This window comes from Camelus ferus, chromosome 17, assembly GCF_009834535.1.
Source record: "Camelus ferus isolate YT-003-E chromosome 17, BCGSAC_Cfer_1.0, whole genome shotgun sequence".
In the NCBI taxonomy this organism is placed as follows: Eukaryota; Metazoa; Chordata; class Mammalia; order Artiodactyla; family Camelidae; genus Camelus; species Camelus ferus.
Window position 1 is genome coordinate 19648596 of NC_045712.1, and position 12996 is coordinate 19661591.

The window sequence follows — 12996 nt, forward strand, 5'->3', positions numbered from 1 at the left end:
AAAATTATTAAAATATTATTGATTATATTCCTTATGCTGTATATTGTATCTCATGATGTTTATTTTATGACTGGAAGTTTGTACCTCTTAATCCCCTTCACTTATTTGGCTTCCACTCTCTCCCCTCTGGCAACCACTAGTTTGCTCTCTGTATCTGTCAGTCTGTTTCTTTGTTGTTTTGTTTGTTCCTTGGTTTTGTTTTTTAGATTCTACATGTAAGTGAGATGATACAGTATTTCTTTCTCTATCTGACTTATTTCACTTAGCATATACCCTCTAGTTCCTTACATGTTGTTGCAAATGGCAAATTTTCTTTTTTTATGGGTAAGTAATATTTTTATTGTTAAGTATATATTGTGTATATGCCACATCTTCTTATTCATTCATCTATTGATGAACACTTAAGTTGCTTCCATATCTTGGCTACTGTAAATAAGGCAGCAGTAAACATAGGGGTGCATATATCTTTTTGAATTAGTGTTTTTAGAGGTTTTTTGGGGCTAAATACCCAGAAGTAGAATTGCTAGGTTATATGGTGGTTCTATTTTTAATTTTTTGAGAAAGCTTTATATTATTTTTCATAGTAGCTGCACAAATTTACATTCTTACTAACAGTGCATGAGGGTTCCCCTCCAATGATAACATCTTACATAGCTATAGTACAATATTACAACCAGGAAATTCACATTGGTGCAATCCAGAGACCTTATTCAGGTTTCACTATTTTTATATGCACTCGTGTATGTGTGTATGTAGTTTAATATCTTTAACAGTGGTTATTTTGATAAAATAAAAACAACTTGTATGTTAATTCTTATGTTACTTATTTTTTTTCTTGGTTTTATTTGACTCAATATATTTTCCTTTTTTTTTTTTAACTTTTTAGTAATAAATCCAAAATTTTGGAAAAGCGTCTGCGATATTTAAATGACCACTTCACATACAACTTATATTGTAATATATGCCGATCACTATTTGAGAAGGACAAGCTGCTGTTTTCCTTTTTATTATGTGCCAATCTTCTTTTGTAAGTTATTTGCTTTTTCTTTCTTTGTTTAAAAAACCTGCCTGGAAAACCTAATCAATGGCTTCTCACAGAAGGATATCATGTTTTTGCTCTGTCTAATTCATGGTCTTATTTGTACATTTCTCTACATTAGTATTGGTGGTTTGGTGTTTGAGTTTTAAAATTTGGATCATACAGTAAAGCTCACAAAATGTTCCTGTACAGTTCAGTAAATTTGTACAAAGCAAAAATCTGTGTAACTACCACTCATATCAAGAAATAGTCTTTTTAAGTTGGCTTCTTTCAGTTAGTAATATACATTTAAGATTCTTTTATGTCTTTTCATGGCTTGATAATTCATTCTTTTTAGCACTGAGTAATATTCCATTATCTGGATATACTACAGTTTATCTATTCACCTATTGAAGGACATCTTTGTTGCTTCCATGGTTTGAAAATTATTAATAAAACTGCTATAAACATTTGTGAGCACATAAGTTTTCAACTTACTTAGTTAAATACCAGGAAGTGTGATTGCTGGATCATGTGGTAAGAGTATGTTTAGTTCAGTAAGAAACTGTCTTCCAAAGTAGCTGTACCATTTTGCATTGCACCAGTAATGAAGGAGAGTTCCTGTTGCTTCACATTCTTGCCAATATTTGCCCTTGTCAGTGTTCTGGATTTCACCATTCTAATAGATGTGTAGTGTTATCTCGTTTTAATTTGCAATTCACTAATGATATATGATATTAAAAATCTTTTTCATATGTTTATATCTTCTTTGGTGAGGTGTCTGCTAGGTCTTTTGTCCATTTGTTAATCAGTTATGTGGCTCATTTTTTATTATTGAGCTGGATGACAGTCCTTTATCAGATACATCTTTGACAGATATTTTCTCCCAGTCTGTGACTTGCCTTCTCATTTTCTTGACTGTCTTTTGCAGAGCAAATGTTTTAAATTTTAATGAAGTCCACCTTATCAATTCTGTTTCATGAATCATGTTTTTGGTGTTGTATCTAAAAAGTTATCACCATACTTAGGCATCCTAGATTTTCTCCTGTTGTCTTCTACTTTACTTTACTTTATACTTACACATTTTACATTAAATCTATGGTCCATTTCAAGTTCACTTTTGTGAAGGGTGTAAGGTCTTGATCTAAATTCTTTTTTTTTTTTTTTTCATGTGGATATCCAGTTGTTTCAGCACCATTTGTTGAGAAGACTATCTTTGTTCCATTGAACTGCTTTTGCTCCTTTGTCAGATATCAGTTGAGTGTATTCATATGGGTGTATTTCTGGGTCCTTTATTCTGTATCATTGAACTATCTATTCTTTTGTCTTTATTACACTGTCTTGATTACCTGATGTAGTAAGCATACTTGATTAACTTTCCAGTAAGTCTTGAAGTGAGGTAGTGTCAGCCCTCCAACTTTGTTCTTTAATATTTTGTTGCCTAATCTGGGTCTTTTGCCTCTTCATATAAAATAAATTTTAGAATCAGTTTGTCAACATCTACAAAATAATTTGCTAGGGTTTTGATTGGGATTATATTGAATCTGTAGATCCGTTGACTGTATTTATTTGGGTCTCTTTCTGGGCTCTCTGCTCTGTTCCATTGATCTGCATGTCTAATCTTTTATCAGTACCAGACTGTCTTGATAACTGTAGCTTTATCATAAGTCTTGAAGTCTAGTAATGTCAGTTTTCCAGCTGTGTTCCCCTTCAATACTGTGTTGGCTATTCTTGGTCTTTTCTCCCTCCATATAAACTTTAGAATCAGTTTGTCAGTTATACACCAAATAGCTGGCTGGGATTTTGATTGGGAGTGCATAGAATTGATAGATTAAGTTGGGAAGAACTGACATCTTGACAATATTGAGTATTCCTATCCATGAATATGGAGTCTCTCTCCACTTGTTTAATTCTTCTTTGATGTCTTTCATCACAGTTTTATAGTTTTCCTCATATAGATCTTGTATATAATTTGTTAGATTCAATTTTTGAGGTGCTAATGCAAATGGTACTGTTTTAATTTCAAATTCCACTTGTTTGTTGCCGATATATATGACATTTGTATATTAACATTGTAACCTGAAACCTTGCTATAATCACTTATTAGTTTCAGGAGGGTTTTTTGGTCAATTCTCTAAAATTTTCTACATAGACAATCATGTCACCTGTGAACAAAGATGGTTTTATTGCCTCATCTCTAGGGAGGAGGTTAATCCTGCTTGGGATTCATAGGGCTTCTTGAATCTGTTATTATTATTAACTGTTTTGAAAAATACTCATAATTTAAAAAAATACTACTTCTTCATTTTCTCTCTCTTTCCTAGTTCCATGTATTTAAGACTTAATCATGCATTTCCTATATCTTTTACCCTCTCATCTGTATTTTCTATCCCTTTTGCCTTTCAAAGCTTTATTCTTCTAGTTCATTAATTCTTTCCTCAGGTGTATGTAATCAGTGACTAAATCAATCCATTTAATTCTAAGCTTAAATTATTGTAAAAAGAAGCAAAAATATATTTATGTGTGTATATACACACACACACACACACACATATATATTTGTATATATGTTTTTCTTATTTTCTTTTCTTATACAAAGGGAGCACATTGTAAATGTTATTTTGCAACTTTTTCTACTAATATAAATGAAAATCACTCAATAAAGAGCTCCTTTTTATCCAGCTTTATTAGGTATAATTGACATATTATGCAGTTTCCGCATTGTAAGAATACAGTTAGATGATTTTTAGTGCACTTATACAATTGTCCAACCATCACCAACATGCAGTTTTAGGACACTTCCATCATCTCAAAAAATTTCCTTTTGCCAATTTAGGCAATTCCTACTCCTGCTTTCAGCCCCAGGTAACCACTGATCTGCTTTCTGTCTCCATAGTTTTTCCTATTCCAGAAATTTTAAGAATGAGACGTTAGAAGGCCCAGAATATGATCTATGTTTGTAAATGTTTTATGTGCTCTTGAAAGGAATGTGTTTTGCTGTTCTTGGGTGGAATGTTCTAAAATGTTAAATAGGTCAAGCTGGTCTATGTATCTTTTATATCTTTATTGATTTTCTATCTACTTATTTAATTACTGAGGGAGATTTGGAATCTCTAGCTATAAAGATTTCTCCTTGAAGTTCTATCAGTTTTGCTTTGTGTTTTGGTGCTCTATTATTAGATGTATAAATGTTTAGGACTGTTATATCCTCTTAGTAAATTGACTTGACTTTTTAAAATCCCTGTTTATACCCACTGCTCTGAAATCTACTGTGTGTCATATTATGGTAGCCCCTCTAACTTCCTTTTGAGTAGTGTTATCATGGTATGTATTTTTCCATACTTTTACTTTTAACCTGTTTGTTTTACACTTAAACTGTATCTGTAGACAGTCTGTAGTTATGTCTTGTTTGCTTTATCCAATTTGATAATCACTGCCTTTAATGAAATTGTTTAGACCATTTACATTCAATGAGATAATATATAGAGTTATATTTAAAATCTACCATCTTATGATTTATTTTGTTTTGCTCATATGTTCTTTGTTCCATGTTTCTTCATTTTCTGTTTTTCTTTAAAGTATTTATGATTCTCTTTTATCTCTTGTTGGTTTATTAACTATAATTTTTTTTATTAGTTTAGTGACTTGTTTACGGTTATAGGATACATTTTAACTTATCATAGTCTATCTTCAGGTAAAATTATACTACTTCATATATGTATACATAGTATAAGAACTTAAAACAGTATACTTTTATCTCTCCCTTTGTAGCTTTTGTTTTATTGTTGTCATACATGTCATATTTGTTATAAATCCCACAGCACATTTTATTTTGCTCTAAATGGTCAGTTATCTTTTAAAGAGGCATAAATAGTAGAAAAATGTCTTTTATGTTTATCTATGTACTTACCAGTTCTGATGCTATTTTATTTTTGTTGTTGTCAATTCAAATTTCCATTTACCTAAAACTTCCTTTAATATTTCTTATAGTGTAGGTCTACTGGTAATGAATACTTTTAATTTCTGTAAATCTGAGGAAAGGCCAAATGCATTTTTCTTTCAGATTTTAATTTTTTATTTCTAGAAGTTTCATTTGGTTACTTTTTACATTGCCAACTTCTCTCTTCATTATGTCCATGTTTTGCTTTCACCCTTTCAGCATATCTATAATAGCTTTTAAAACATTCTTTTCTGTTTGTTGTATCATCCCTGTCACTTCAATGCCTGTATCTATTGGTATTTTTCTTCTGTTATGGAAGTTGTGAATTTTACATTGGTAAATGCTGGAATTTAAAAAATTCCTTTAAAGAGCATTAAACTTTACTTTTGCAGGTACTTAAATTACACTGAATTAGTTTGATCTTTTCAAGTCTTACTTATAGGCTTTCTGTAACAGTTTTACTGTAGACTTTATTCTAAAGCTCAGTTAGCTTCACTACTAAAGTGTGATCTCTCCAATGTCACCAATGAATTGCTCTGGTGTTCAATAAAGATTCAAATTGTAGTTGGCAAGAACTCATACCTTCAGTCCTGTGTGAGCTTTGGCAGCTACTCAGTTTACCGCTCCCCAGATATTCTTAGCCTGGCCTCCTGGAGTTTTACCCTACTCATACAAAACTTAGCATTTAGCAATAGAATCAAGAGAATACATATGCAGATTTCTGGAGCTCCTGTTCCATGTATCTCCCTCCTTTCTGGTACTCTTCTCACAAATTCCAGCCATCTCAGCCTTCCTCAACTCTGATCTCTGTCTTTTCAATTCAGCAATACTCTTAAATTCCAGTTTTTATTGCCTCCCTGCTTTGTAGTCTGGAATGTGCCTCCAGGCAGATAGCCAAGACAATCACAGGAATCACCTTATTTGTCTCTCCTTTTTCAGAGACCACAGTCCTGCACTGGCTATTATATAATTTCCAAAAAACGGTTGTTTCTTTGATTTTTTCCCCCAGTTTTCTAGTTGTTTATAGCAGTAGGGTAAGTCAGTCCTGATTATTTTATCCAGGCTATAGAAGTAGACACTGACTTCATTCAATTTTAAAACAACAGTTTACAAGAGTCCTTCTTTTGGAAACACAGGGCAAAAAAAGAGATTGAATATCAGGAACTGATGTTTCTTTTAACTGGAGGAGTAAGTCTTAAGAGTGCTGAGAAAAATCCTGATCCAACCTGGCTACAAGATAAAAGCTGGGAGGAAATTTGTCGTGCAAGTGAATTTCCTGCCTTCAAAGGACTCAGGTAATTGTTTAAACATAATGAGTTAGCATTGACTAGTGATAGGTAAATTTGTAATCTAGTGGTTTTTTTTAAATGCTTCTATAGCTGTCTTAATTCATCTCCTCACTCAACAATCTCTTCTAAAATCGTTTCCCAATGACAGGATGTTTTTCTTTCCATTAGGAATCATTTTTGTGACAATATAACTGAATGGCGAGAAATCTATGACAGTAAAGAGCCACAAAATGCTAAATTTCCAGTACCAATGGATACTAGGCTAAATGAACTACAGAAAATAATAGTTCTTCGGTGCTTAAGACCTGATAAGGTAAAATACAAATGTGTTCTATCTGGAACCTAGATAATTTGCCATATATGAAGTACTAGTTTTAAAATTGTTGTTATTTGGTTCTTTAGGCCTTATTTCAGATGCTCAAAGGGTTCATTGAGTTCTTTGGATCTATAGGGTTATAGTTTTCCTCAACTTGAGAAAAACTTTGGCCACCATTTCTTCAAATATTTTTTTTGTCACCTCACCCATAATTCCAATTAGTTATGCATTAGACTTCTTGATATTATACCATGTATCAGGTGGTTGATACTCTGTTAATTATTTTAAAATCTTTTGTATCACTGTGCTTCATTTTGGGCAGTTTCTATTGCTATCTTTAAATTTGCTGATTTCCTCTTTGTAGTGTCTAGGCTGCTATTAATCCCATCCAGTTAATTTTTCTTAGCTACTATATATTTTATTTCTAGAAAGTTCATTTGGTTCTTTTTTATATGTTCTATTTTTCTTTTCATTCTGTTTATGTTTGCCTTTAAATACTTGAACACGGTTATAATAATTGTTTTTAAATCCTTGACTGCTAATTCCATCATGTTTGGATCTATTTCTGTTGACTGATTTTACTCTTGGTTGCAGATTGTATTTTCCCACTTCCTGGAAGGCCCTGTACTGTTTGATTGGCTCCTGGACATAGTTGTCTGTTTGTTTGTTAGAGTCTCCCACTAGGCTCTGAGCTTCTTGAGGTCAGGACCCATGTCTTATTTTGCTCAATATCTCCAGGTCTTAAAGCAGTGCCTGGCAGATGGTAGGACATCTCAATAAATGTCTGTGAATTGAGTTGAATTTAATTGAATTAAACCAAATTCAATTAAAAATTGTGTTAGGATTCTCCAGAGAAAGAGAATCAGTAGGACAGATAAAAATAGAGATTTTGAGGAATTAACTCATGTGATTGTAGAAGCTGGCAAGTTCAAAATCTGCTGGCTGCAGACCCACAGAAGAGCTGACGTTGCAGCTTGAGTCCAAAGGCAGGCAGTCTACTGGCAGAATTCCCTCTTCCTCATTGGAAATCGGTCTTTTTCTCTTAAGGCCTTCAGCTGATTGCATGAGGTCCACTCACATTATGCGAGTAACCTGCTTTACTCAAAGTCTGCTAATTTAAGTGTTAATCTCGTCTTAAAAATATCTTCCCCGCAACATCTAGGCTAGTATTTGACCAAATATCTGGATACTGTGCCCTAGCCAAGTTGACATATAAAATTAACCATCGTAAAGCCCATCTCGAGGTCTGCTTAAGTCTCCATTTCTTCTCTAGTGTGTCTTACATGAAGGATCAAAATATTATAGAAAAGTCTTATAACCTTTTCTTATGTTAAGTTACTGGAACAATGTTCTTTTTTTGTAGAAAACTATCATACTTGAGCACAGTTACATCATCTCAGGGAGCACTGCCCCTGACCAGTGCACAGAGTAGTGGGGAGCAAGGTCTCTCTGTCCTTAGCATCTCCCTTTCCTTAAAATGTATACTGAAGATCTACTGTGCTAGGTAGAAACTATACATAGTGCTAATGGTAAAAGGATGAAAAAGATTTCGTCATTGCTCATGTGAAGTTATTAAAGAAAGAAAGAAAAACTGTTATATCCTTGTGAGCTCCTTTTTAAAAAACCTTCAGTAGCCAGCCTGTCAGTACCTGTAGAATAATGACAAAATTACAGCTTGGCAGTCTTATTACCTTGGCTAACCAGATCTCTTTTCTGCCATTCCATTCTTATCTTCTCTTTAAAACTCCTACTGTTTAAAACTACAGAATGCTCACAACTACATGAAATTACTCATATAGAAGCCTCCATTCATCCTTCCCATGCATTCCACAAACCCTATAGGACTGCAGAAGCCTGTGATAATCATTCTCCCCTCCATCAAATTCCTACAGGTTCACTTTAAAAAGTTGTTTGGCATGTAGAGGATAATGTGTGACATCTCTTTGTACTTATTTTCTGCTGCTAATGTTGATAAGATGCATTCTTTCATTTTTAATTAATTTTAATATAATTTATAAGTAAATCATATATTCCTGTGGTTCAAAACTGATGCACTGTTTTGAGTCACATGAATATATGAATACAATGAAAAGTGTACCTCCAGTCTCCATCTCTCAGTCACTCAACATACTTCATTTAGGCAGTTAATGTTACCTGCTTCTTGTTATTCTTTTATGCACATATAAATGTGTTTCCATCGTTGAACCTTTATAATATTTATATATTATGTTATTAAAAAGCTGCAATGAATAACCTTATTCAAAAGTTATTTCTCACATGTGAAACTATCTCTCACAATAAAATCCTGGGAATAAAATTGCTGTGTCTGTGAATTTGCCCTCTGATTTTATAGATATTTTCAAACTGTCCTCCATGAAGGTTATACCAGATTCCACAGCAGTGTATGAAAATGTCTGTTTACCTGTGCTTTAGCCCACACAGTATGTTGCCAAACTTTTGGATCTTTGGCATTCTGTGCAGGGAGTTTGAGGATTCTGGGGCTGATCGAGGTGACAGTAGCACACATGAGTTTCACTGGATATTGCTTTGACCAGTTTGTTGGGGAGGAAGGAGTCTGTTCTCTCACATCAGGAGTCTGTCCAGAGGCTGGGAGTGAGGAGGGGAGGTCCATTACTCTGAAGGAGAGGGGAAGGCAAGGGAATTCCTAACTGAGGGGGGACTTGTGTGGTATCTAGATAACATTATTCATCAGAATGGTGGCTGGGAGTCTGGATCAGAACTCTGAAGGGGAGCAGCAGCTTAGGGTCTCTATGTCCTGGGGCTTATTTTTTTTTTTTTTTTATAACTAGCAGATGTTGGGTGCAAAATAGGCAGGCTCTAAATGGCTAAAAAAAACCTGCTGACTTGGGCTAGGTTTAAAACAATTGAATGTGTAAAATTTGACTTTGGTAGCAGTGGGCTTTTGAGCTATCAGATTTCAGCCCACTGTGAAACAGAAACAATTAGGGGTGAATACACAAAGGCTATCTTTGTCCCATTTATATAACAATCTGATAGGTGAAAAATGGTATCTAAGTATAACTATGATTTATATTTTTCTTATTATTAGGGTATAGACTAAGCTGCTGTAACAAAGAGACCTAAAATACAATAGCTTAAATAAAATAGGAGTTAATTTCTCCCTCTCCTAACAGCCCTGAGCAAATGCTTGAGGGTTGCCAGGGCAGCTCTGCTCTTGAGATCATCCAGATTCACATTCCTTCTCTCATGCTAGAGAAGTCTCCTGAAGTGTGGTCCTCATTAGCAAAATTTAAACTGGCTCATGATACCACTTCTGTTGAAGAGGAAAGGAGAGTTTGAAGGCAACCAGCTTTCTTATAAAAATAGGATCTGAAAGCCCCATATGTAATTTCTATTTGTATTTCTCTGGCCAGAACTTAGTTACATGGCCACATCTAGCTGCAAGAAAGGTTGGGTAAACTTGGGGTTCAGTTACCAAAAGGAGACACAGAATGGGGACAGTTTGCAGTCTCTGCTGTACTAAGTGAGGTTGAGCATCTTTTCATATGTTTAAGATCTATTTCTATTTCATTTTCTATAAACTTTATCTTCTTTGCCCATTTTCTTTTGGATTGTTAGTCTTGTCCCATCAGTTTATAGATGTTTTTATGTATTAGAAAAATTTGCACTTTGTCTATGATATGCTGGATGTTTTTCTTGTCCATTAGACTTATATTTTACTCTTTGTTGGTTTTCAGTAATAATCAAAGTTACATGAAATAAAAATTTCTTTAAAGATCATATCTTTTCTCTCTTAAACAGATAACTCCAGCTATAACTAATTATGTAACTGACAAACTAGGGAAAAAGTTTGTAGAGCCTCCATCATTTGATTTGACAAAGAGTTACTTGGATTCAAATTGCACTATTCCTTTAATTTTTGTCTTGTCTCCAGGAGCAGATCCCATGGCCAGTAAGTGCATATTCTGTTAACTCTTAAGAAATTATAAACAAATCATCTTGTTCAATATCTGTTTCTTAGTTGATTATAAATCAGTTAGTAAATCTGGTATTTATAAGGAAAGGTAACTAGGATTTTCCGCAGTTAAATACCTATACATTGAAACGTAAGGCATATTTTATAATTTTAGAGTAAACAGTGAAACCATTTTGTGTCTGTGTTCCTGTACTCTTAGGCTTGCTGAAATTTGCAAATGATAAAGCTATGTCTGGAAATAAATTTCAAGCTATTTCACTGGGGCAGGGACAAGGACCAATTGCAACAAAAATGATTAAAGCAGCAACAGAAGAAGGAACTTGGGTTTGCCTACAAAATTGTCACCTTGCTGTCTCCTGGATGCCCATTTTGGAAAAAATATGTGAAGATTTTACCCCTGAAGTCTGTAACTCATCCTTTAGGCTTTGGCTCACAAGTTATCCATCTCCCAAAGTATGTATATTTCCTATGGAATTTAGTACTTTTATTTGGTTATCTGTTACATTGCATATCTTAAATGCTTAACCTTGAAGATTTAAATATACTTCTGGAGTCCTCCCTTATACCAATAGTGTATGCATTTTTAGGACTTGAGTTGGTTATCTTGAGTAATACTCTGTTTATTTTGTCTTAGTTCCCAGTAACAATTTTACAGAATGGAGTAAAAATGACTAATGAACCTCCTACGGGTCTTCGGCTAAATCTCCTCCAGTCATATCTCACAGATCCAATTTCTGATCCTCAGTTTTTCAGTGGATGCGAGGGAAAGGAACTGGTAATATTCAACTTCTGGAACTTTTAAAATGTGTTTTTATAGTGAAAATATGAAAATATAAACACTTTATTTAATGTTAAACTTTAAGCATTTCCTAGGAAGACAGAAATTATACCCATCTTGTTCATCATTTTATTCCCGATAGTTTGTGTTCTGCTTCCCATGTAGAAGACAGTCGAATATTTATTGAATGAATGTATCTTAGTTTGTACAAAAGTCCAAAAGTGCGTTTTGTAAAGACGGTTAAGATACAAGAGTAGCAATCTATTTTCACATTATTTATTTATTCTTTCAACAGATATGTGTGTTAGGTACTAGCTAAAAGGCAGTGAGAATAAAATAGATCCCACCACCACCACAAAAAAAATCTGCCTTCATGAAACTTAAATTCTACTAATGATATTTTGACATATTAATAACACTCTTCAATGTATCCATATAAAACAGTTCTGCACACGGTATTGTGGACTTTAGGTGTCCCCATAAATAGCACTCCCTTTCCCTGCCCAAATTCTTACCAGTTAAGAAACAGGAAAAAGTATAAACATTATGGGAACCATTGCCCTAGGGTTTTTGTACCTGACTGGTTTGTAGACACATGTAAAACTCCTTTGTAAGTCTACCAGAAATAGCTGAGATGTCCTTTGACAAGGCTAATTTATGACCATTGGGCAAGCAATAATCTGAACTGTTATCATTTGGCTATTAAAAGTAAATATGATCTATATTGTCACAGGTAAACTAACATTTTTGGCTTTTGAATTATTTAGGAATGATAAGATATTAATTGTCTGTCAGGTTTATAGATAAGTTTCCTATACTCAGTTGTCTTCCCCTTAAGGGCAGGAATATATTTCTGTACCTCCATTCATCCATCCATCCATTCATTCATTCGTTCAATAAATATTTCTTGAACTCTTACTAGTTGCGAGGTATCCTTCTAGGAACTGGTAATATGGCAATGAACATATAAACATTTTAATGATGGAAATCTGATCAGAATTTTTTCTTGTTGTATATTTTTATAAGGCATGGGAGAAGTTGCTATTTGGAGTTTGTTTTTTCCATGCCCTTGTGCAAGAGAGAAAGAAATTTGGTCCTCTTGGTTGGAATATCCCATATGGATTTAATGAATCAGACTTACGCATCAGTATTCGACAACTGCAGGTAAGGTTAGAAAGGAAGTAACCTAGATGGAGGATCATTGTGTACCAGGCCCTAGGCAAATCCCCCTTGCTTAGATTAACTTATTAGGTTCTCCCAATATCACTAATAGTTGGGAGATAGTAATAATAATTATAACTTTGGTTTATAAAGCATAATCTCCATCTGAATTTTTCTGTAGCAAATAATGGGAAACTTGATTCAAAACTGGCTTAAACCATAATGAACTTTTTTATCTCACGTAAAAAAGAGGTGTAAAGGAAGGAAAGACTCTGGAGTTGGTTGAATCAACAGAAGTATTGTCATCAAAGACCCTGTTTCCTTTTTTTTGCAGTGCTCTCTTCAGGGTTGGCTTTATATATGTCCTCATGATCCTTTTAGCCTCCACTCAGTCAAGTCTACAGTTTAGCTCTATCAGTCAACAATAACAGTAGAAAAGGAATTTATTGTAAAAATATTGGGTAGGTCACAGAATCACCAAGGTAGCTACAGAGCCAAGGCATCCACAGTCCTATCCAGAATCACACCATGTCTGG

At 34.0% G+C, this 12996-nt stretch overlaps 1 protein-coding gene across 2 annotated transcripts in view; it reads left to right on the top strand.

Annotated features, from left to right (window-relative positions):
* Positions 1–12996, top strand: part of DNAH12 (dynein axonemal heavy chain 12) — a 151287-nt gene that overhangs the window by 127962 nt on the left and 10329 nt on the right. For both annotated transcript variants that reach the window (XM_032458203.1, XM_032458204.1), the window contains 7 exons: positions 887–1027; positions 6095–6253; positions 6416–6560; positions 10347–10497; positions 10721–10974; positions 11156–11296; positions 12326–12463. In XM_032458203.1, coding sequence (XP_032314094.1) covers positions 887–1027; positions 6095–6253; positions 6416–6560; positions 10347–10497; positions 10721–10974; positions 11156–11296; positions 12326–12463 — 1129 coding nt within the window. The remainder of the gene's footprint in view (positions 1–886; positions 1028–6094; positions 6254–6415; positions 6561–10346; positions 10498–10720; positions 10975–11155; positions 11297–12325; positions 12464–12996) is intronic.